This window comes from Sardina pilchardus, chromosome 1, assembly GCF_963854185.1.
Source record: "Sardina pilchardus chromosome 1, fSarPil1.1, whole genome shotgun sequence".
Taxonomy (NCBI): Eukaryota; Metazoa; Chordata; class Actinopteri; order Clupeiformes; family Clupeidae; genus Sardina; species Sardina pilchardus.
Genome location: NC_084994.1, coordinates 35,481,186 through 35,507,089, shown reverse-complemented (window position 1 = coordinate 35,507,089; position 25,904 = coordinate 35,481,186). Strand labels below are relative to the sequence as shown.

The 25,904-nt window shown below is 41.6% G+C and overlaps 1 protein-coding gene across 2 annotated transcripts; it reads left to right on the top strand.

Annotated features, from left to right (window-relative positions):
- Window positions 1–764: 764 nt before the first annotated feature.
- Window positions 765–20,853, top strand: LOC134089189 (GTPase IMAP family member 8-like). Of its 2 annotated transcripts, none has more exons than XM_062543545.1 (6): window positions 765–998; window positions 11,070–11,756; window positions 18,691–19,491; window positions 19,577–19,645; window positions 20,035–20,211; window positions 20,364–20,853. In XM_062543545.1, the coding sequence occupies exons 1-6, from the start codon at window positions 971–973 to the stop codon at window positions 20,579–20,581; spliced, it is 1,980 nt and encodes a 659-aa protein (XP_062399529.1). In that variant the 5' UTR covers window positions 765–970; the 3' UTR covers window positions 20,582–20,853. The 2 variants fall into 2 exon arrangements, with proteins under 2 accessions (XP_062399529.1, XP_062399538.1); XM_062543554.1 differs by lacking the exons at window positions 11,070–11,756; window positions 18,691–19,491; window positions 19,577–19,645; window positions 20,035–20,211; window positions 20,364–20,853 and adding exons at window positions 1,845–2,531; window positions 3,461–4,261; window positions 4,347–4,415; window positions 5,881–6,057; window positions 7,247–7,766.
- Window positions 20,854–25,904: the final 5,051 nt, after the last annotated feature.

The following is a 25,904-nucleotide window of genomic DNA, read 5'->3' as shown; positions in this document are numbered from 1 at the left end:
TACTTCAGAATAGACTGTCAGAAAGTCAAGCGCTCTCACTAGTTGGGTACTTCGTTTGGCGTGATTTCCAAGCGTGCATCGATGCATCTTTTTTGGCCTCAGATATCCCATAATCCATTGCGCAGCGCAGGTCAAGCTCCACACGTCATGCAAATCGTCAACACACCCCCCTCCCCGAGTCAGGTGACGCCAACTAGTTAGTGCTGTCCAAATGTAGGTAGGAACGCATACTGAGGAGCAAGCTAACTAAGACGCTACTGGAAAGAAGGCACGCTTGACTTCTGGACACAGCCTGTGTTCCTTTTGGAGTGCTCAGCGACAAAAGAAGAGATGGCTCTGTGCCAGAGTGCTGTATACCCTCACCTGGGAGTGGCCTATGATAAGACTGACACATCAAAAACAGCCAATCAGTGTGGCTGTGGAGTGTCTGTTGGATGACGACGGTATCCCAAGACCAGGCTCCACTGAGACATTGGTTGTAGTTCCCTTGTAAGGAAGAGTAGAGGCAGAGAATGAACACCAGAGATCACTGGCTGCTGTGACCAGCATAATTTCCTCATGCTTGTTTATCATTTTGTATACTTCATATCATGACCTTGTTTTGACTTGTTGCTGACATGCTGCATATCCACTACCCTGTTCCAGTTGCTGATGCCTATCGGGAAGAGATCATATTACTCTGTATCAAATGAACACAGTACAGTATTTGTTCCTAATGTACACAACATAGAGCAGTCTGGAGTGACGATTCACCTCATGAGAGGACATTCTCTGGCATGCGATAGATCCAGTTGTCCTAATTTGTTTGTGTTATCGATGCATGAAATGCTCAAAACGTTCAGTTCTACTTTATCGTGTCTATGCAGAGAGCACACTGACTTGCGGAGATCCCCGAGAGATTACATACTGTGTGTAGAGCTGAAATGTTGATCCTGAATACGGATTTTGTGTCTCGACATCACTGGAGAAAATGGCACAGATGCTATGCCAACAGGATGGTGAGTTTAAAATCTCATTTGTAAGTTTGCTAGAAACGACCACCATTACTGCAGTGAAACGTGAAGCGCTGAACATTCAAAACCTGAAAACATATACCAAAACCATTTAATTGACATTAAGAGGCCTTTTGTAAAACAGGCCCTTCATTTTACCTTACAATGTCACATTAAAATATTATATTTAAGGTGTCAATCAAGTTAAGTCAGGGGTTCCCTTTATTTGATTTGATTAAGAGGCTAAATAAGGATAGTTACTAAGGATAATTAAGGATAATTTAAATATATCTTAATTTCATTTTAAGGGTTAATTCAGGGATTCTTTAATTAAGGGGGGAAATTAAAGGGAAATCGAAAAAATAAGGGGTAAATTCAGGAGGCTTTTCTTCTTAATCGACCTTAATCTATTCACATTTCTACTTAAATACTGCTTAATTACAGAAGGGTCAAATACTCTGATTTTTTTTACCTCAAGATCATGCTATATATGGGTGTTACCAATTGATTTTCTGGCGTAGCTAAGCAAGAAAGCAGCTCTTTCGGTTCCCATTAATTCTTGCTTAACTTCTGCTGTAAGTTGTTAGTTTAGTTATTTATTGCCCACATGTGACTGATATCCATTATCCACACACCGCCAGGGCCATCATTTGCTTGTGGAGCTTCAGGAAAATTGGACAATTTGATTGGTTTTTAGATTGTTATGATTGACAGACCGGAAAGGCTCCATTTGGCTGAAAGCTGTGTAGATTTTGCAATATTTCTTGTTTAGTTTATGTAGTCATGTTGCACTCACACAACTCTTTTCATTCACCATTTTAAACATTTTGTATCCATCCTCAAACTTGTAAGAGCTGCGGATTATTGTTCTTGGGTCCAACTGGTCTGGCAAGACTTCAACGATAAACACCTTCCTGGGAGTTGGAGCGTCCGATCACGTGGAAGGAGCAACACACTCCATCAAGAGAGAGGGCGTGGTTGAGAGCAGGAAGGTGACTTTGATTGACACTCAGGGATGGTGGAGGTTTTATTCCATCACACAAACCGCAGAGTACCTCAAACGTGAGCTTGTCCTGAGCACCACTCTGTGTTCACCTGGACCCCACGCCTTCCTCCTGGTGGTCAACCTCGACAATCAGTTCACTGCAAATGAACAGAGTTCAGTGGTGCAACACTGTGAGCTCCTGGGTGCAAACATCTGGGAGCATACCATTGTCTTGTTCACCAAGAGGGATTTATTGACAGACAAAACCATCGAGGAACGCATCAAGAACAAGAATGAAACCCTTGAGTGGTTGGTGAGAACGTGCAATTACAGATATCAGGTATTTGACAACAAGACCAAATGTGATGATCGATCTCAGGTCAAAACACTTTTGGATAAGCTAGACAAACTGATCACCAGTGACCATTACCGTCCCTTTGAGGTTGACAACATGAAACTAAAACATACTGAAGAGGCGAAGAAGGCTGATAAGACACAAGGACTAATATATAAGCAGAGAGTTATGGAACAAAGAGAGAGAATCAAGGCAAATGGTAGGTCAATTATCCTAACTCATGTACAAAGTTAGGGACATCAGGTGTAAAGTACAAGCTAACGTTATACAGTATTTTCCGGACAAGTCGCTCTGGAGTCACATCAGTCAAAAAATGCCTCATGAAGAGGGAAAAGCTGTATATAAATCACACCGGACTGAAAGTCGCATTTATTACCTCCGCCAAGGAGGTTATATCTGTTTGTTAGCAAGATAACTCAAAAAGTAATGGATGGATTTCTAGTTTAGAAATGTATTTCAAAGCATCCAAGAACAAGAACGGATATTCTTTGGCCTATCCAGTCTTTCCAGTCCAGGGGTGCGTTTCCCGAAAGCATCGTAAGCCTAAGATGATCATAAAGTCCCTCTTACGAACGTCTTAAGGTTTTCTGACTGTTTCGAACCATCGTAGCTTAAGAGTATCGTGAAAACACTCGTAATAGATCTATAGACGTAAATGGCAGTCAACGTATGTGTCTAAATTGACGTTTAAAGACGTCAATGGCAGTTAATGAGAGTGGTGCACGCGCGTTCACGCTACGAGCATGTTCGGGAAACAGTCGGAAAAACCAAACGATCAATCTTAAGATGAATCGTAGAAAACCCTCGTAAGTGCGTCTATCCATTGTTATTGGGAAATGCACGCCAGTTAGGTTAATGTTTCAGGAGTAGGCCAGCACAGTTGTACAGTTGGGCCTATAACGGCTTTGGTTATCACAAGTCTATAGCGCCCATCTCCAGCTGTAGGCGGTAATGTTTACTCCTCTTTCATTTCAGAATTATTCAAAAACATGTTCAATTTAATATATAAGTCAAACCTGACTATAAGTCGCAGGGCCAGCCAAACTTTGGGAAAAAAAAGTGTGACTTAAAGTCCTGAAAATGGCGCATCTATATTTGTATAATGATTTATATTTTTTTGTACCGCAGGAGAGGTGCTCCTTCTACCTGAAATAAGAATGTTACTGGTTGGATTTGTGATATCTGGGAAAAGCTATACAGGAAATGTCGTCCTAAATGGGAATCATTTTATCACTGGGAAAGTGACTGAGAAGGCTGAGAGAAGACAAGGAAAAGTTTTTGGAAGAAATCTGACAGTGGTCGACACACCTGGGTGGTGGAAGTTCCTCCCGACTAAGTACACTCCTGGGCAGGTAAAGTCAGAGTTAGAGAGAGGAGTAGAACTTTGCGGAAAGTACCCTCACGCGTTTGTCCTCACTTTGCCGGTAGAGGTGTCCTTCCACGAAGAGCAGAGACGTATAGTTCAGGAAACATTGGAGATGTACCTGGGAGAAGATGTCTGGAGACACACCATAGTTCTCTTCACGTGGGGAAAGCAGCTGAAAGACACCACCATTGAGGAGGTCATCCAGAGTGAAGGCAAACCTCTGCAGTGGCTCGTCCAGAAGTGTGGAAACAGATATCACGTCTTTGGTGAGAGAGAGCAGGATAGCAATCAGGTTGAAGAGTTTCTGGAGAAGATTGTGGAGATGGTGGCAGGAAATTGTGTGCATTGCCCTGTGATGGCCCCTCAAACAAAAATAGAAACAAAGGTTTGTAGTCCAAAGGCAGATGAAGATGTTGCATACACAGATGATGTTATCGATGCACTGTACAGAGAATGGTTGGGACGAGATGAGAAGATGATTGAGGAGGTCCGGAAGAAGTGGGACGTTGCTATGGCAGCATACATACATAAAACAAACAAAAGCATGGAAAAAACATTTGACTGTGAGTTTGTAATTTGTGAATTCACATTAAAGTCTATTCATGAATATTTTCATTTCTTTTAATTATTTTTTTGTTTCTGAAATAGTTCAAGGAGAATCACAATCCATGGACACTATCAACCAAAGTGAAACATTCCAGGATAATCCTTCTTACAGTAAGTATTTATATGCAATGAAATTGCATGATTTTACAAAACAGCATATTAAAGCAACACTAAAGAGTTTTTCGTACCTTAAAGAAATGTTTCCAAAATGTTTTCAGCGGTTCATCAAATCGTAACAGGGTGAACGGCACTTCTGCATTCATCTTGTCTGTGGACATCGTTATTTGCTGAATAAACAAATAGCTTGTGCTACAGAGGAAAAGTGGGTAACACTTTGCGGTAAGGGTACACAAATCATCATGAATTAATACATGAATTCATTCATGATTTATGCACTACTTAATGGCTTAATATCTCATGAATCATCAGGAATTTACATGAGTTCACCATATGTCATTCATGACCTCATGCATGAACAGCGCATCAACTAAAGCATTAAGTATGGTGGCTACATCATTATGAACTATGGTTTATTAAGCTTGATCATGATGATTTATTTTTCTGTACATGAATCATAACGAATTCATGCATGTAAGCCTTCCTGAATTATTAGGAGATTAACTAAGCATTGGTTAGTATGACTGTTGGGCTTAATTTGTACAAACTCTCTAGACACACTTTCTTAAACTCTTTCTCTAAACACTCGTCATTATTCACCACTTAAGTTGAGGGGCCACAAACATGATGAACTCATGAGTAACTAATACTTTGTAATTTACCTAATATTTCAGGAAGGCTTACATGCATGAATTCATGATAAATTATGTACAGAAAAAAAAAATCATCATGATCATGCTTAATAAACCATAGCTCATAATGATGTAGCCACCACACTTAATGCTTTAGTTGATGTGTTGTTCATGCATGAGGTCATGAATGATATATGGTGAACTCATGTCAATTCCTGATGATCCATGATATATTAAGGCATGAAGTAATGCACAAATTATGAATGAATTCATGTATTAATTCATGATGATTCATGTACCCTTACCGTAAAGTGTTACCGAAAAGTGCTTTAATTGAAAAATATATATATCAGTATTATACTGATCTTGCAATCTGACTGTCATTATGAAAACGTTTACAAGCATTTAAATGTCAGCATGCAGAAAGATATTCTAGACTATGAATACTACGTAATCTCCTGCATTTCGCTAATTTTCCACAATACACAACACAGGGGAGGGCTACACATGGAAATACATCTCTGTACTTCACTCTTCTTTCTGCCTGATATGGTTCTGATTCACTGGTCTATTGGGCACTGTGTTTAACACATGGATGTGGTCGTCAGAACACGGCCTTGGCTGTTTTAATTTGCAAAGAACACCGTCCTGAGGTTTATAATGCAGCTAATGCGGAAACTACTGTACACCACTATTATGGTTATACTGTACTCCTACAGCTAGAGATCCTAAATTATAGTTGTACAGTATCTATCTATCTATCTATCTACTGTATCTATCTATCTATCTATTTCTCTCTCTCTCTATCTATCCATCTACTCTTCCAGGTGCAGTTACAGAAGATGAATTGCAGACTGATAAAACTGACCAAAGCATCCAAAGACAGCAGTCTGGTGATGAGATGCTTGCCAGTCATTTGAAAGATCTGCTTGATTATGAATGGAGACGGCGGGACTTCATAGTCAACGAGACAGTCCGCGAAGCAGTAAAGGAACTTAAACTGGGTGAGTTAATATAATGGTCACACACACTCAACACTTAAAAGTAAACAATAAAAGTATTTTTTTATTAGGGCCGGGACTTTAGCGCGTTAATTACGATTAATTAATTACACAAACATTAATGCGTTAAAAAAATTGACGCATTTTAATCGTATGCCTATTTATTTTTGCACCGCGGAACGTTTCTCACTGGATGAGTTTCAGACGGACCGATTATACTGGAGCACCAAGTAGTTCGGTTCAGACCATAGACTGTAAGGTTCAGACAAAACAAACCACAGTGGCACAGTGAACATGAACAAAGAAGCTGATGTGACCGCGTTGGTTGGTCCCGTGGATGGGAAATGTTGTTACAAAAAACGAACGGATGGAAGCGCAGATAAGAGCATGGTTGTGTGCAACCTATGCAACAAGGACGTATCACCACAGGTATCACCTCAGTGCAAAACATAAAGCAGCTAGCTGCTAGCGTGGACAAAGTATTGTGATACTCCAGTCCAGACACTTGAGGGAAACCTCTGAGCTTTATTTATTATTAAATAGCAACCGAGTTGCTGTTACAGCCACAACTCACGCTAATAACAGTAATCCACCGCACCTAATTCCATGTCCAACTTTCATAGACCTAAAAGAAACTTTACACTCAGAACCGCATACAAGCACACACGCACACACGTAAACTCCGCCCCCCAGTTCCCCTTAAAGGGACACAACAATTTCATGAACTCAACTCAAGGTAACAGGTGACACAATTAACAGGATATCACAGTATTATAGTTTACAGAAGGTCTACCTATCTATAGGCTACATGAATTTCTGAAAATGTACTATTTGTAAATATGGTATTGCTACACTTTATGGCAAAAATTGCACTGGTCTGTTGGACTTATTAATAAACAATATTTTTGTTGCTTAAGCTTAGGCCTATGTATTCAGTCATTATCCAATAGTAGGCTATACTAAAAATCCATGTGAAAAAAAAATACTTCTCACTGTTCTCAGGTCATATATTTATATACAATTAAAATGCGATTAATTTCGATTAATTAATTACAAAGCCTCTAATTAATTAGATTAATTTTTTTAATCGAGTCCCAGCCCTATTTTTTATATATATAAATGTCAGGTGTGTGCCATTAAACTTAATGAGATGATAGTAACACTTTGTCCTTTATTTTATAAATGTCCCCAGAAAGTTCATCGGAGCCAGATCCAAAGGACTTGAGGGAATCCAGGGACAAAGTTGTGAGGTGGTTACTGGCGAGCTCTGGCCATGGCTCGTACATGAGTGGCTCCCAAGATCATATAAACATCAGTAGGTCTAAACTGGAAAACGAGATGCCACAGGATGCATCTCCAGACAAGGAAGGTCCAGACTAAAAAACACACTCTGTAAAATGTCATCTATTTTAAAAATTCAAAATTCAAAATAACTTGTAAAACAGAATATAATCTGATTATGGACTGACACCATTGTCAGTACTACTGTGGGTAAGTGGTACTGCATGTTCATGTACTTGTTGTCGCTTCTCTAATTCATGAGAAATGCTCTTATGCCATACCATATGGCAGCATAATGTGAATAAACAAATATTTTTCTGTTTTTGGTAATGTCATATTCTCTTTTATATTTCATCTTGTAGCAACCAGAGTGGTACTGATGTAAATAAAAGTTGTCTTCAAATTCATATGATCATTGCATTGTGATTATTATAGAGAGACGTAAAAGAAGCGTATACTTAAGTTATATTTGAATGTAAGACCATAAGTTTCTACCATTTACATTGAACAAATTTAACTTTCAAGGTGAGAAAAAACAGCGTTCATCAGATTGGCTGTCATTGCTCCTCACAGTGTCAGTAGCCATCTTGCTCAAACATGTTCAACCATGTTGATTGCAGCGGGAATTAATTTGTTAAGTGTTAATTTCCAGTGATGTCTATCAATGAAAGCAATACACTTTTGGATTTAGGAGCAACTTCATGTTTCCAACACCAGGGCTAGTCTAAAGGATGGGCTTTGTTTTCCTAAAATAAACTTTCTGTAAAGTTTTAAGCGATGCGGTCTCAGTCCACTTGTTTTGTTCTGAAGTGATTAACGATTGCAATTGCTGCTTTCAAATATACACCCAATCAAAATTATCTTTGGGAGAAATGCTCCACGTTGCGATTAAATGCGCCAGGTGTGACAGCTCACTTACACAACAGCCCATAATGATTCGACTGCTTCCTGAAGCGTTCCAGTTCTGTGGGAAGAATGGGTCTGTAGTAGGCTAGCCTGGTAAACCAAACTCATTCACAAAGTGAATAGAGTCTGGTCACTCACAATTGGGAAACATTTCCAACACACTGAATAGTCATCAAAGTAGCAGGAAGAATAGGTTAGTGCAGCTCACTTTTCAGCACTGACAGTACATTTAAATGTACAGTGGAAATGACCTGCCACCAGAGGGCCACCCGAGACCTTTTCTTAGAAATGATAGCTTCAGTGTTCAAGTTCTAATAGGAAAACTTGTAGTGTATCTTTCTTACTCCACCCATTCATTCATGAAACCAATCATAGCCTAAGTTTGTATTTTCGGGGAGAACCCTGGGATCTACTAGCCTGACGACGTCATACTCAATTCTTATCAGAATATGAGTCTGAAACTGCTCCATTCAGCTGCGATTATGGGGCGTGATTCAACCGATACAGTGCGGGGGGGGATAGCCCTGCACTCATTGGATAGACCAAACCAAACAGAACAAGTTATTGGCTGTCAGTATCTGCGAAATCTAAGACAGAAATATGTAGCAGGGTAGGCTATGGAAAACATCCTCCTTCGTTTTTAAAAATAATTCCTTCAAACTGTATGCAATGAACAGCTGGGGGTCGTTAACCCAACGTGTGTCGTTAACCCAACGAGCAAACAGACATTTTTAAACAAACGGGAACAACATCACCCAAACATGCTGTTTTAACTGGGTGAAAGTGAAACTGAAGTTTTCCCACACATCCTCGTTGGTCTAAGTGTTCAGAAATAGTTGTGCGAATCCGTGATACAACCTCCGTTTCAATAGCTAAGATAAACGAAAGGCCAAACTGCATGAACAAATTCTGTTGCAATCAAAATCAACCTAAGCGAACATGGTCTCACACCCAACTCGTTGAACGAGGACGCATGCAGCCGTGAACGTCACTGCTGTTCATATGTCAATCATCACGTAAAGCCCGTCCTGTGAAATGTGATTGGTCCGAGCCGAAGTGTATCTCGAATAGTAGCAGCTGAACGGAGCAGTGCCAGACCGAAGTTCCCTGCCGAAAAAGAATGGAGGCGGGGCTAAACTTCGGTCTGGCATCCAGGCTAGGGATCTAAGACCTTCATTCATTCATTCATTCATTCATTCATTCAATTAGGGGACGTTTTAAAACTGTTCTAACACTTCTCTCTGCTACTCAGCACACCGACTTCGTCGTTCCCTCCACCACCCCTCCAGCCACCACTGCCAGCAGTCGACATCTTGTTGGCCACAGCATGTCACCTGCATGTTCTCCATTTTAGCCACCGCCACCAGTTGGTCCCTGTCTCGATGTAGGGGGGTATAGTAGGCTCCTCGGCCCTGACTTCTTTCATTAGCAGGAATTGATATCCATTCATCTGGACGGATCAGAGATGGGGCCTACGCCAAAGATTGTTGTTTATTCTGAACTCTCTCGTACTGTATGCTTGCATTCAAGCTATTCTTTATCGAATTAAATTGTTGTCTGCTTCTATTCTGTCTACGGAGTCTCTCTGGTAGAACTATATATAGAGCCCATCAAAATGGAGGTCAAAGTATCAGTGGTGGAACAACGGCACCAGAGACGGTAGCTTATAAAGCTACGGAACTAGACAAGTTAGTGCATTTCATCTTTGATGACAATGGAGGTGGTGCTGCTGGGCAATTCTATTAATCTATATAGAAGGTATAAATAATATGAATGTAGCCTAGGGGATCAGAACTGCAGTCTGTTGACCCAGAAACTAAAATATGTGAAAACCTCACCATTGCTAATACATGTTGGCCTCAGTCAGGGGAATGCTCTGGTTGGCAAGATGTCATAAGTCACTTGTTCATCATTTTGTGTTTCTCTTTCATTAGACAGCTTGTTTTGACCTGCTGTTGTATGTGGTGTACAGTATATCCTGTTTCCTTGTTCTTTTCTCTGTATAGCATTCTTGTTGATGCCTGTTGGGAAAAGACAGTATTACTCTGTACCAAATGAGCATTACTCTGTACCAAATGAGCATAGACAATGTGTGTCTTTGACTGCACAGAGGATGGGGATTAAGACCATAAATGTTTCATAAGAAAGGTTACATCAACATTTATGGAGGGAAACATTAAACATTCTAGGCCTAAAAATCAGCACTGTTGTGATGTTATCATTGTGCTGTTTTGATGCCTCTACTCATGAGATAACTCTATACATTAATTATAATGGTATGCAGTTTAGAATGGTATGCAGTATATCCAGTTTCCCCATGAATTTCCCTAACGTATAGTATAGTGTCGTCGGTGTGTGATAATCAAACCAGCTACGTACAGAACACAGTGCAGAGCTCACCAGAGTATATAAAAGCAGTTGTAATGACATGAAACTGAGGATTGAATATTACCAAAGAGAAACATGGCACCCGGGTTACACAAACAGGACGGTGAGTCGAAAATATATTATTAACACTTGGCAGAAGTTATCACAGTTGGTGTTCGGGTACATTTTAAAAAAATATGCTGAAACATGTTGGACAACATCGAAGTTATGATTAATTGCAACCCCCAACCATTACCTTGCTGCTGTGCTAGCTTTTGCCATTATGTAGAGTTCTGAATTTCACATACTTTTAACATAAAGGAACGCTTGTACAATTGGACTGTCGGATATATGTCCTTGCTATTTTGCTTGTTTACATTTGTGTAGTTCATGTTGCAGTCACACACATCTTTATTTATTCACCTTTCAAAACATTTTGTATCCCTCCTCAAACTTCTAAGAGCTGAGGATTATTGTGCTTGGGTCCAACCGGTCTGGCAAGACTGAAACGATAAACACGTTTCTGGGAGTTGGAGCGTCTGATCACGTGGAAGGAGCAACACACTCCGTCAAGAGAGAGGGCGTGGTTGAGGGCAGGAAGGTGACTTTGATTGACACTCCAGGATGGTGGAGGTTTTATTCCGCTACCCAAACGACAGAGTTCATCAAACGTGAGCTTGTCCTGAGCACCTCTCTGTGTTCACCTGGACCCCACGCTTTCCTCTTGGTGGTCAACCTCGACAATCAGTTCACTGCAAATGAACAGAGTTCAGTGGTGCAGCACTGTAAGCTCCTGGGTGAAAACATCTGGGAGCATACCATTGTCTTGTTCACCAAGGGGGATTTATTGACAAACAAAACCATCGAGGAGCGCATCAAGGACCAGGATGAGAATCTTGAGTGGTTGGTGAGAACGTGCAATTACAGATATCAGGTATTTGACAACAAAAACAAATGTGATGATCGATCTCAAGTCAAAACACTTTTGGATAAGCTAGACAAACTGATCACCAGTGACCATCACCATGCCTTTGAGGTTGACCAGATCAAACTGAAACATACTGAAGAGATGAAGAAGGCTTATAAGGAACAAGGACTAATGTATAAGCAGAGAGTTATGGAACAAAGAGAGAGAATCAAGACATATGGTAGGTAAATTATCCTAACTCATATAAAAAATTAGGGACATCAAAGTACAAACTAACGTTATTGTATAGTTGGTGTGTTCAAGAAGGTTCCTGACTCGTGCAGTAGTTTCAAAAATCAAAAAAGGTTTATTCCAACAACAAAAAAGGTTCCAATGTATATCACCTCTTATTACCAAAAACAAAATTATTGTATCCTGTAAATCTTATAAATTAAATACTTGAGGTTATCCTAATAGCTTATGCTACGGTCAGAAAAGGTGTTGCTCCTATCTTCACACCATGCTTTGACCTGTCTCCTTCACCTCCATTCTAATCTCTCAATTGACATTAACCCAATTTTCAATGCTACTGCCCCTATAGGCCTGAAGTAGGAATGGCGCCTATATACCGGCCCCTAATTGTCTTGTGACTAACAAACAATTATCCTTAACAAAGTACTTTACACAATAGCTAAACATTTAACAGTACTAAATTCTATATATAAGACAGTTGAAACAACAACACTTTGTCCTTTTTTTTTTTTACATCTTTTACATTGTCTCTTATCAATCTTCGAGAAATCTTCATTAAGTCCACTGATTAACTGGAAAAATATGGAGTCAGAGGTTCAAGCACATGACTCTGTCGGAGATCAGTCTTTACCACTGTCTCATAGCTGACATGAAGACATCTACACCTCAGCTTCAAGTAATAAACAAAGCTTGGTAATAGGTCTTAGAAGGACATTTGTGCTGGTTTTCACTTGAGCCTGACGAACTCTACCCTTCCTGTCTTCGATGGCCTCAATGACACGCCCCATTATCCAGGAGCTTCTGGGAGCTGAGTCGTCGATCACAAGCACAATGTCACCAACCGCAACATTACGCCTTGGTTGCAGCCATTTTTGTCGTTGCTGCAAGTCGGGCAAATATTCCTTGACCCAACGTTTCCAAAATAACTCTGCCATATACTGGACCTGGCGCCACCTACGCCTGGAGTAGATATCCTTCTGATCAAAAACACCGGGTGGTATTAAAGGCTTGGTCTTCAGTAAGAGCAGATGATTCGGAGTTAAGGGCTCCAAATCTGTTGGGTCATCTGACACTCTTGTGAGAGGGCGGCTATTAATGATTGCCTCAATCTCACACATAAGTGTTTGCAGGCCCTCTTCATCCAGGGTCTGCTGCTTCACAACTGAGTTGAGGATCTTTCGCACTGATCTTATTTGGCGTTCCCACACCCCACCATGATGTGACGCTGTTGGGGGATTAAATATCCACTTGATATTCCTTTTCACCATTTCAGCTTCAATTTTCTCCTTATCCAATTCCTGTATTGCCTGACGTAGCTCCCGCTCCGCACCAACAAAGTTTGTGCCATTGTCGGACCTAATCAAACTGACTTGACCCCTTCTAGCAACAAACCTCCGTATGGCATGAATACAGGAGTCCGTATCCAGCGAGCTTGCAACCTCAATATGGACTGCTCTCACTGCCAGGCAAGTAAACAGTACTCCATACCTCTTTATGGTTGTACGTCCTTTCTTGATGTCAAACGGACCAAAATAGTCGACACCGACATTCGTAAATGGCGGCTCATCAGGTAAGATCCTCTCCTTGGGAAGGTCAGCCATAATTTGGCCACTCGCAGAACCATGGAGGCGTCTACAAGTGACGCACTGAGACAGTATCTTCCTGATGACTGCATGGGGTGTCTTCTTCAGCTTGACCATCCAAGCAACAGTACGCTTCAGACGATACCAGTTTGAGCAATGATTGATGAACTTGAAGACTGCATCTTCTGCGCTCTCACTAACCACTGTGAATAACACTGCTTCCTTGACTTCTAGGTCCTTCACCAGAGGCTCACTGATACTGTCTGGCAAGTCAGGCCATGCCTCCTCAGGCCTCAGCAGAAATTCCGGCCCCGATAACCATGTGCAGGTCTTCAGGAACGCCTCCACTGTGCAACCTCGAGACGCATGGTCTGCCGGGTTGTTGGATGAATTAACGTATCTCCACTGGCTAACTCTTGACTGTTCTCTGATTGCAGTAATCCTGTTTGCCACAAATGTACGATACCTTGCTGACTCGTTTCGGATATACCTCAGGACTGTAGTGCTATCAGACCAGAACACTGATTCCTCAAGTTCAATATCCAGCTCTGACTGCATCATCTTGTCCAACTTTGCAGCTACCGTAGCAGCAGTGAGTTCGAGTCTTGGTATTGTCACTGTCTTTAGAGGCGCAACTCTTGCCTTTCCCATCATGAAAGCGCAATGTGCCTGACGCCTCTCATTCCTCAAGACCAGGTAGGTACAAGTACCATAACCTTTCTCGCTAGCATCAGCGAAATGATGGAGTCTGGCTGATGTAGCTCTTCCAAAGTCATGTGCCTTGACACAACGCTTCACTTCCAAGTCTGACAACTGATGAATGCTTGCCATCCAATGTTCCCACTGCATCACTAAGGACTCTGGCATATCATCATCCCACCCATGCTTCCTCATACACAATTCCTGCAGTATACCTTTCACTGGGAGGATTATGGGAGACAGGATCCCAAGTGGGTCGTAGACAGAGCTAACCATGGACAGCAACCCTCGCCTTGTCAGCACTTTCCTTTGAATGGTGACTCTGAACTTCAGTACATCTGATTCAACGCACCATTGCACTCCTAAAGCTCTTTCAAGAGGGAGCTGGTCTTTGTCCAGGTCCAAGTCTTTGGCCCCTGTGGCCCTTTCATCTTCAGGCACTGACGCAAGCACTGTGCGACTATTCGAGATCCACTTTGTCACTTTAAATCCACCAAGTGCACACAGAGCTCTTACTTCCTGTATGAGAGCAACTGCTTTATCCTCAGTTTCAACTGATTTTAAGCAGTCATCCACATAAAAGTTTCGCATCACTGTCTGAGATGCCTCTGGACTGAACTGCTCTTGATGGTTCTCAGCACATTGGCGAAGTGCATAGTTGGCGCAACTTGGGGATGAGGTTGCCCCAAACAAGTGCACAACCATCCTATATTCTTCCAACTCTTGTGTGTGGTTTCCCTGTGGCCACCACAGGAATCTCAAAAGGTTGGCATCCCTGGCTGGAACCCGTACTTGATGAAACATGCCTTCGATATCGGACATGAAGGCAATTGGCTCCTGCCTAAACCGTAACAAGACACCAATTAAGGAGTTGGTTAAGTCCGGTCCTTGAAGAAGCTGGGAGTTCAGAGAAAGTCCCTGGAACTTGGCTGCACAATCGAAGACTACTCTGATTTTATGCTTGGTGGGATGGTATACCCCATGGTGAGGGATATACCAGGTCCTGTTTTCTTCTTCTCTGTTGTGAACCTCGTCTTCGGGAATTTTCTCTGAGTAACCCCTTTCCAGCATCTCATTCATGAACTTGACATAGTCCTGAAAGAACTCCTTACTCCTGATGAATTTCCTCCGCAGATTCTCTGCCCTCTGCACAGCTATCATGCGATTGTTCGGGAATTTCACATCCACAGCCTTCAGAGGTAGTCCAATACTATAGTGTCCATCAACCAATTGAACTGACTTGGATACAGAATCCATGAATCGTCTGTCTTCTACAGACATTTCCACTTTCTCTGCCTGCTGAGCCTCAGGAAAGTCAAGCTTCATCTGCCTCAGGATGATGTCATCCAGGCATGCCACAGAAATCCTGTGCGCTGCTACCTGTGTCCAATCAGGTTCCTTCTTAGCAACGCTTTCCTTCTGCAATGGGCCATTGACAACCCACCCAAGGGCGGTTTTAATAGCATAAGGTCCATTACCTTCACTATTAATAACCTTCCATGGTTCCAATGCCTTGGGTACGTTGGTTCCAATCAATAACCCTATGCCCGCTTTGATCTCTCGGACACGGATTTCTCTCAGGTAAGGCCATTTATCCACATCTTTTTGTCGTAGAATGTTTTCCTTCTTTACAGGGATTTCCTTTTGTGAAAACACCTGGGGAAGTGCCATATAGGAGTCTCCTTCTAGGCCACTTATCTCCAGTCCTGTGACCACCTGTGTGCTAACAGGCCTTTCCTGTCCCATCGTGCGAAGTAAGATGTGGGTCTTTCTTCCGGTCACTTTTAGTTCACGCATTAGGTCATTAGAACAGAAACAAGCAGTACTGCCTGAATCTAAAAACGCATAGGTCTGCACCACATGATTTCCTTTCAGGGACTTGACTTTCACCGGAACCACAGCTAGGGCGCATTCACCATCCCCGGCCCCAGTGCAACCACATACCTCTGCATCCATTGCTGGCGGCTTGTCCTCAGTCAATGGCTTGCTTGGCTCTGTTTGTTCTGCAGGCTTGCTGGCCATGTGCAGAAGAGTGGGATGTTTCAATGAGCACTTCTGACACACTAGTTTCTTCTTGCAGGTTTTGCTCAAATGCCCTGGTGACAGGCAGCCAAAGCATAAGCCTTTGGACTTGAAAAATTCAAGCCTCTCTTTGTGAGGTTTCTGTTCAATGGCTTTACACGACTCCATCTTGTGTTCTTTCTGGCAAAACAAACACTTCTCACATGAGGTATTCAACGTCCCTTTAGGTGTGCTTTTAGCCTCATTAGACTCAGTCACTGGCACAGCACTTGTTGCAAAGGTGCTTTTCTTTCCTTTGGCCTTTTGCTGTTTGCTAGCTTTATCCATGCCTTTGTCCTTTGGAACCACAGGCTCCTGAATGTTTCCAAATAATGGATCAGATGCTATCCTTGCCTGTCTGTCCACAAAGTGTACCAAATCTTTAAACCTGGCTCTTCTGCCAGTCTTATCCTGGATCTCGCATGCGATGCTCCTCCACCTTTCTCTCAACCTGAAAGGCAGCTTTGTGATGACTGCACGCATGTTGGTTGGGCTGTCCATCTCCTCCCTAAACTCTATTCCTTCAACTGTATTCAGACAGCTGATGAGAAAAACGGCAAAGGAACTTAAAGACTCTTTATCTTCTGATTTCAAAGTTGGCCATTTCAAAGCCTTATCAACATAGGCCATGGCAATGGTGTATTCATTTCCATAACGCTGGTACAAAAGTCTTTTAGCCTCACGGTAACCAACATCAGGAGGCAAGTGCTGACAACTGCGGACAAGCACTTTCGCTTGACCACTTGTGTACTGCTCTAGGAAATATAAGCAGTCTTTACTACTAGAAGTCCTGTCCTCGATACCATGCTCAAAGGCTTTAGTGAAAAATCTGAACTCCGTTGGCTCTCCGCTAAACACAGGAATTTCTAATGATGGTAAAGAAGACAACCTCTGCTGCTTCACAAGCAGCTCAGTGATATCATTCTGCTGCTGCATAACACTAAGCAAGTCTTTATTGTCCATGGCACCACGTTGTCTTCCAGCAGTCTGGCCACTGACAGCATGTGCGCGTGGAGGTGGCAAAACATTTCTATGCACACTCTGCCTACTAGGCCTACTTGCAGAGAAAAATGTTCTTTGCTGAGCAGGCTCCTGTGTGATCAGCTGAACAGGAATAGCCACACTATCCACCTTAACTTCATCAACAGCTGCCTCAGCATAACGGTTTCTTGCATCATTCACAATTCTCCGTTCTTCTCCCTGTTCTTGCTCTTCAGACTCACGCAAACTGAGCACTTGAAGCTTAGCATCAGCTGCAGCAATAGCCGTCTTTATTTCAAGTTCCTCCTTCTTTGATTTAAGATGCGCCACTTCTCTGTCAATATCATGTTTCTGTTTCAAAGCACTGGCCTGTGCTATCAAAGCTGCTCTCTCAGCCTCGTACTTTAACCTTACAGATGAGGTTGTTGAGGACACTACAGAAGCTGCCCTACTGTGAGAAGCATTTGCAGACCTGTGTGCTGATCTAACCATTGATACGCTGTCTGCAGGGTGTAATTCAGCATCACACTGTCTTGCCTCTTCGGCTTGTTCAGCAGTACTTCGCAGCCAACCTTCAACTTCCATCACAAAATCCTTCAGCATCCTGGATTTATCCTCATACCATGTTATCTGATCTTTAATCATATCCTGCTCACCCATGTACTCTTTTGCGGCATCATTCAACTTACAGAAGTCCATGTACAGTTCAGTGAACTCGGTAGATAATTTCAGAGACACTATGCCTGCATTTTCTCCATCATCCATTAAAGAATCAATCTCTGACGTCTTTTGTTTAAGAAGTCCAAACTTAGCTTTCCTAGCTGCAAGCAACGCATCAAGCCTTTGCTCAATGACTTTAGTAGTTGGCTTTGGTGTCCTCTTAGGGCGAACATCAACATCACCATTTCCCTCCATTTTGATTCCTTTCCTTTCTTCTGTAACACGCAGGCAATTCCGCTAATGTGATACACTTCTGTACTCTCTGTAAGCTAACTCAAAATCTTCAAAATGCAGCAAAACTAGCAGTAGCAATAGTTGCTAAGCTAAGCACATAGCAGCAGGAGTACTAGCTGAGTCATCATTCTCATCATGGCTAATTAGCAGCACCAGAAGCATTCTTACTTGCTCTTTTGATATCCACAAACATCCGTCAAATACTTGCAGGTAGATGGCTGAAACCCAATCTTCAGGACATCCACAGTCTTGTTCATTGTCCATGCAGAGCTCTTTTCTGACTAATGTATAGTTGGTGTGTTCAAGAAGGTTCCTGACTCGTGCAGTAGTTTCAAAAATCAAAAAAGGTTTATTCCAACAACAAAAAAGGTTCCAATGTATATCACCTCTTATTACCAAAAACAAAATTATTGTATCCTGTAAATCTTATAAATTAAATACTTGAGGTTATCCTAATAGCTTATGCTACGGTCAGAAAAGGTGTTGCTCCTATCTTCACACCATGCTTTGACCTGTCTCCTTCACCTCCATTCTAATCTCTCAATTGACATTAACCCAATTTTCAATGCTACTGCCCCTATAGGCCTGAAGTAGGAATGGCGCCTATAGTTATATTTTATAATCATTTATATTTTTGTACCGCAGGAGAGGTGCTCCTTCTACCTGAAATAAGAATGTTACTGGTTGGATTTGTGATTTCTGGGAAAAGCTATGCAGGAAATATCATCCTAAATGGGGATTATTTTACCACTGGGAAAGTGACTGAGAAGGCTGAAAGAAGACAAGGCAAAGTTTTTGGCAGAAATCTGACAGTGGTCGACACACCTGGGTGGTGGAAGTTCCTCCCGACTAAGTACACTCCTGGGCAGGTAAAGTCAGAGTTAGAGAGAGGAGTAGAACTTTGCAGAAAGTACCCTCACGCGTTTGTCCTCACCTTGCCGGTAGAGGTGTCCTTCCACGAGGAGCAGAGACATATAGTTCAGGAAACATTGGAGATGTACCTGGGAGAAGATGTCTGGAGACACACCATAGTTCTCTTCACGTGGGGAAAACAGCTGAAAGACACCACCATTGAGGAGGTCATCCAGAGTGAAGGCAAACCTCTGCAGTGGCTCGTCCAGAAGTGTGGAAACAGATATCACGTCTTTGGTGAGAGAGCGCAGGATAGCAATCAGGTTGAAGAGTTTCTGGAGAAGATTGTGGAGATGGTGGCTGGAAATTGTGTGCATTGCCCTATGATGGCCCCTCAAACAAAAACAGAAACAAAGGTTTGTAGTCCAAAGGCAGATGAAGATGTTGCATACACAGATGATGTTATCGATGCACTGTACAGAGAATGGTTGGGACGAGATGAGAAGATGATTGAGGAGGTCCGGAAGAAGTGGGACATTGCTATGACAGCATGCACATATAAAACTGACAAAAGCATGGAAAAACCACTTGACCGTGAGTTTGTGATTTGTGAATTCACCTTAAAGTCTATTCATGAATATTTTAGTTTCTTTTAATGATATTTTTGTTTCTGAAATAGTTAAAGGAGAATCACAATCCATGGACGCTATCAACCAACGTGAAACATTCCAGGATAATCCTTTTTACAGTAAGCATTTTATGCAATCAAATTGCATGATTTTATAATGGACAATATATATATATATATATATATATATATATATATATATATATATATACACACACACACTGTATAACAGTAGTCAATAGCTAAATAATCATTGCAATCTGTAGATATCATCATGAACTTATGTCAGTATGCAGAAAGATATTCCAGACTAATATCTGGCCCTATCTGTTTAATGAAGAACACTGTTCTGAGGTTTATAATGCAGCTAATGCACAGAAAACTACTGTGTACATTACTATTATGCGTGTACCGTACTAGAGTTAGAGATCTTAAATTATACTTTTTAAAATATTTATTTACATTCTCTCTCTCCCTCTCTCTCTCTATCTATCCATCTACTCTGCCAGGTGCAGATACAGAAGATGAATTGCTGACTGATAAAACTGACCAAAGCATCCAAAGACAGCAGTCTGGTGATGAGATGCTTGCCAGTCATTTGAAAGATCTGCTTGATTATGAATGGAGACGGCGGGACTTCATAGTCAACGAGACAGTCCGTGAAGCAGTAAAAGAACTTAAACTGGGTGAGTTACTATAATGGTACATCTCACACTCAACACTTAAAAGTAGATAGTGAAAGTATTTTTTTTATATAAATGTCAGGTGTGTGCCATTAAACTTAATGAGATGATAGTAGCACTGAAGTCTTTGTCCTTTATTTCATAAATGTCCCCAGAAAGTTCATCTCAGCCAGATCCAAAGGACTTGAGGGAATCCAGGGACAAAGTTGTGAGCTGGTTACTGGCGAGCTCTGGCCATGGCTCCTACATGAGTGGCTCCCAAGATCATATGAACATAGGTCTAAACTGGAAAACGAGATGCCACAGGATGCATCTCCAGACAAGGAAGGCTCAGACTAAAAAAACATACACTGTAAAATATAATATATTTTAAGAATTCAATGTAAGCTGTAAAATAGAATATAGCCTAATTACTGTTATGAACCGATACTGTGGGTACCCACAACACCATTGCCAATACTGCAAGTACTGTAGTATTGCATGTTTGTATACTTGTTCTCGTTTGTCTAAATCATGTGAAATGCTCTGATACACTACCATGACAATATTATGTTAACACAAATTTGTTTGTTTTTGGAAATCTCATATTATCTTTTATATGTTGTCTTGTAACAACCAGAGTGCGTTTTGTAAATAAAAGTTGTCATCAAATTCATTGTGTTCATTGCAGATGGTTGTTAATTTATACCTTATACCTTAAACCTAAAAAAAAACAATCTCTATGTCTGGTGAAGGGTACTATGATGTGATTTTAATTCCAAAGGCCAAGGAAACTTTATCAGAATGCAAATCCTGGATCCATCCTGTTTCCCACTCATGCAATGACTTGAGACTCATCTTCAATTCAAAAGACTTGGTACTTTAGATTTTAGACTGAATAACGTTTATTATCTTAAGTAAGTAATGTTAAGTATTGCTAAATGCAACATCAGAATCATGAGGAGGGAAAGCATACAGTATCTACAGTAAATGAAGCTTTAACACACACCTGAAAACACATTGCAGCTTCCAAATCAGTCACTTGGTCATTTAAAAAATCTTTATGGATGGTTATCAAACACGTTTATCTCTGTGTCATCGTGAGGTTGATTACAGTTTTTCACAGTTGCTCAAACACTAAACCCCATTCTCTGAATCAAATTCTCAAATGTCTGAACACATTTATTGAATTGCTCCCTTTTTTGGCAAAACCATAGACTACTTTCACCCATTTCACCCATTTTACCAAACTCATTAACCCTTTTTGCAAAACTGTGAACACATTGTGCATTCTGATGCACTTCTTAATTATATTGATAACCAAACAATGCAGAAGTTGAACACAGTTAGTGCACAGTTGTCTCCATTTGAACACTACCACTCAAAATTGATAACACTTCTGTCTAATGATGTGACAACCAATATAAGTCAGTTCAGAGTTGACAGAGACGCAGGGGACAACAAGTGTGTGTTACAGTAGAAGTGGGGTACAAGGAAGAGGAGGGTGCAGGTAGGAGGAAGAGGATGAAGAGAAAGACAGAGTCCCAAGAGTTGCAATACTGTAAATCATGATATTTGGGCAACAATCATTAGCTACGTTTACATGCACCCTTTCTAATCCGATTCAGGCCCAATCGGGTTGAAATTCCTTCATGTAAACAAGACAATCGGAATGAAAATCGTCGATCGGAATGAAATTTAGATCGGATTGAAAGAGGTGGAACGGACCCGTCAGGTAGTGGAATAGTTGTCATGTATCCACCTCATTCCTTAACCCGGAAATATGTATCGTTGCGATGGTTACGATACTGTTTTCAACTTCCGTTCATTCTGTTAACATGTGCGTTCTCCATAGCTAACTAGATTATGCCTCAACTTAGATTTCTTTCGAAATATTGACAATTCTGCCCTAAGCATGTATTTACTACATCATATATAACCGATATAAAATAGAAAAGTTTACTTTTATATGCGTTATGATATGTTAAGCACCGTAAACCGTCACGTTAAAACAGATACAATGCAGCTTCGCCGGAAATAGAAAACCGTCTCGGTGTCATGGCGACCCCCATTGTTGGGCTGCGGAATATCGTGGATACACTGGATCGGATCGTTCTACGCTACTAATTCCTTCTGAGCATGCGTAGAGCGCCACGGTCATTCACGTCATTACGCCATCTTGCCAGACACATAGCAATGGCTGCCTGCAAGTGGTCACCGTCTGAAACTGCCGTCCTCCTCGACGTCCTAAAAGATATTTAAATTATGCAACATCTAGATTTAAGAAAAAGCCGGAACAACGATATATTTGCTAACGTAGCCAAGAGAATGGTGGAATGTGGGGTGGAACGGTCCGTGGATCAAATAAAAAATAAGTGGAAAGCTATGAAAAGTAGCTACTATAAAGCTAAGAACCAAGCTAACCGAAGTGGCGCTGCTCCGGCCACTTTAGCATTTTTTGACAAAATGGAGGAGATTATGGGAGGCAGACCACTGGCGACAGCATGTGCCAATAGTGTGGAGGTGGGATTCGATTCACCCGAAAGAGAAAACATCTCTGGTAAGTCAACGTTTCTGTTGCCTCCTAGCATAGGTTGCATGCTATCTTCAACGTAAGCTATGCTTGCTGCTAGTTGGTTGTCTTCACAGGTGTCTAAAGGCAGGTTTAGACTTGCTGCAGACAACGCGTTCGTGTTCGTATCATGACTGCCTCGCGTATTTTGCGGTCGTTTGGTGCGTCGGTCGTGCACGTCGTCGCAAGCGAACATGACGCGTCCCCGAGATGCAATACTGATAAGAAAGTAGGGGGCGATCACTACAAAAAAAGGTGACTGCAAGATGCATTATCGACATCGAAGCTGGGGGCAATCATGAGAGTAAACAATGGCACATGGCCACATCCACATCTGATGTTACTATTCTCCCCCTAGTGAAGACCTCCAGTAGGGTGCGTAATGCTGCAGCGAGTCTGTACACCGGACACAGCAGGTCGCACACGGGCGCATATGCTTACGGTTGGTCTAACAGCAAGTATAATCCCAGCCTACGTGTAGCGTGCCAGACAACATGTGCGCGTCTATTTAACCAGTTCCAATATCTACATACTCTCTTTTATGACTCCAAATGGTTACATTTCAAAACTCTCATGCTGGAGGCAAATAATTGTTCCAGTAGGTTAAATCAGGGCAGAGTCGTAGGCTACGTACAGTGCCGTACCGTACCATTGCGAGAATGTTCAGTGGAAAACTAAGGGGCATAAGTAACGTTATGTCACCTACTTATTCATTTCAACGACTTTGAGTTGGCTCTTTTCAAAGCAAACATAATGGCAGTGTCCACAGATCTGACTAGAATACAGGGGTTTTATATTATGTTTAAGCAATATAGCACGAGAGGGAGTGGGTTGTTGCTGGATCGGCCGAGTGGCGCAGGCAACAACACCCGTGGCTATATCCAGCAACAACCCACGACCACGAGTGCTATATTGTTTTTATACAACAATTCTACCACTTGTTTTTTTTGCGTTGATTTCCCATTATAATGTAAACGTTTAAATCGCTAAAACTGTATAGTATTGGTTCTGATAGCGTCTGGAGGCTGCCTGCCTCCATTTGCAGTTTTTGGAACCTTGATGATGGGACTTGTTTAATGTCTAAAATTGCGGTTTTGCCTATATGCATAGATGACGACCAAAGTATGGCTGAGGAGGAGGCCAACACCACTCCTGAGGGATGCTCTGCCAACACCAGTCCTGGACTGCAAAGTGTCAAGAAGAGTAAGTGAAATTACACACACATACTTTACTATTGGATTTAAGTACCGGTATAGTAGTGAAGGAACACTGTATTTGTTTTGAAAATAGACTAATTTAACAATAGTCTTTGAGCTACTTGGGTAAAAAATGCTTAATTTTGTGTGAGTGGGGAAAAAAGAAATTTACACTGATTTTATCTAATATCACACTTTATTAGAAGTGACTCAATTACAGCATTAAACTAAATGGCTCTAAATTTAGTTACTTAAATTGTCACTTAAAGGGATATTCCGCCATTTTTGGAAATACTCTCATTTTCCACCTCCCCTCGAGCAAAACAATCGATATTTACCTTGTTCCCGTTCATCCAGCCATTCTGTGAGTCTGGCGATACAACTTTTAGCTTCAGCCTAGCATAGATCACTGAATCAGATTAGACCATTAGCTTCTCGCCTGCTAGCTTCATGTTTAAAAGTGACTAAGATTTCTGATAATTTTCCCATTTAAAACGTGTCTCCTCTCAAGTTAGAAAGTGCAATAAGACCAACTGAAAATGAAACCTGGCGTTTTTCTAGGCTGATTTGACATGGAACTACACTCTCATCTGGCGTAATAATCAAGGCAACTTGCAAACGTACCATTGGCGCAGTGATATCGTATGCAGCATCTGAAAATAGTCCCCATAGACATCAAGCAGTAGTAGTGCCAGTAGCTGCAAGTTGCCTTGATTATTACGCCAGATGAGAATGTAGTTCCATGTCAAAACAGCCTAGAAAAACGGCAGGGTTCATTTTCAGTTGGTCTTATTGCACTTTCTAACTTGAGAGGACACACGTTTTAAATGGGAAAATTACCAGAAATATTAGTCACTTTTAAACATGAAGCTAGCAGGCGAGAAGCTAATGGTCTAATCCGATTTAATGATCTATGCTAGGCTGAAGCTAAAAGTTGTATCGCCAGACTCACAGAATGGCTGGATGAACGGGAACAAGGTAAATATCGATTGTTTTGCTCGAGGGAAGGTGGAAAATGAGCGTATTTCCACAAATGGCGGAATATCCCTTTAAATTGTTCATGTTAACATTGCTAAAACAATCTCAACAAATGTGGAATATTAAAACACAATGCTGTATTTATGGAACAGTTATTATTATTGTTATTATTTTTGCAGAACAAAGACTCACAGGCCACAGTAAGGTCATGAACACATGGATGAACGAACAAAGGGAATTTCTTCACAACATTCAAAAACAACAGGAAAACCATCAGGAGCGGGAAGAACAATTTCTGACCAGGTTCTTGGAAGAGAGCAATCGTTCTACAGAGCGTCTGATGACCCAAGTATTTGAAGGCCTGAGGGCTTTAATTCCCCCGCCCCCTCTCCCCCAGTTCCCTGGACCAGCTCCTCGATCACCTTACCACCCAGGAACAGCAACATTTTCAGCTTACCCAGCAGCACATTTCAATCCAGGACCAGCAGCATCTCCATCACACTACCACCCGGGACCAGCAGCATCTTCTGCACACTACCACCCAGGACCAGCAGCATCTTCTGCACACTACCACCCAGGACCAGCAGCATCTTCTGCACACTACCACCCAGGACCAGGAGCATCTCCAGCACTTCCCCCACAAATTATCCCACAGCCCCACAGTGAAAGTGGTGATGGTGACTACACCTTATGTGACCTAGGTTAAATGAGATCACTTGACCGTGAGTGATTTACTCAGTCAAGTGAGTAAGTTTTTTGTTTACACAACCTGTTTGCACTACAATCTTTGGCCAGTCTGTTTCGAATTTTGCACTAATTTTGGCTAGTCTGTTTGGAATTTGCACTACCTCCTTTGGCCAGTCTGTTTTTAGTTTGCGCTGCCTGCCAAAGCCTCTTTCAAAGTGCTGTTGAAATAACAGTATTTTAAAAAGTGCCTTTACAATGTCTTAATTAATTCATTTTGGTAAATA

What these genes read in the sequence shown, in the direction of transcription:
- LOC134089189 (XM_062543545.1), top strand. Translation starts at nt 971, where the DNA reads ATGGCACAGATGCTATGCCAACAGGATG. An exon ending in GATGCTATGCCAACAGGATG is followed by an intron (nt 999 to 11,069) that starts GTGAGTTTAAAA and finishes CAAACTTCTAAG; the next exon opens with AGCTGAGGATTATTGTGCTT. An exon ending in AGTAAAAGAACTTAAACTGG is followed by an intron (nt 20,212 to 20,363) that starts GTGAGTTACTAT and finishes AAATGTCCCCAG; the next exon opens with AAAGTTCATCTCAGCCAGAT.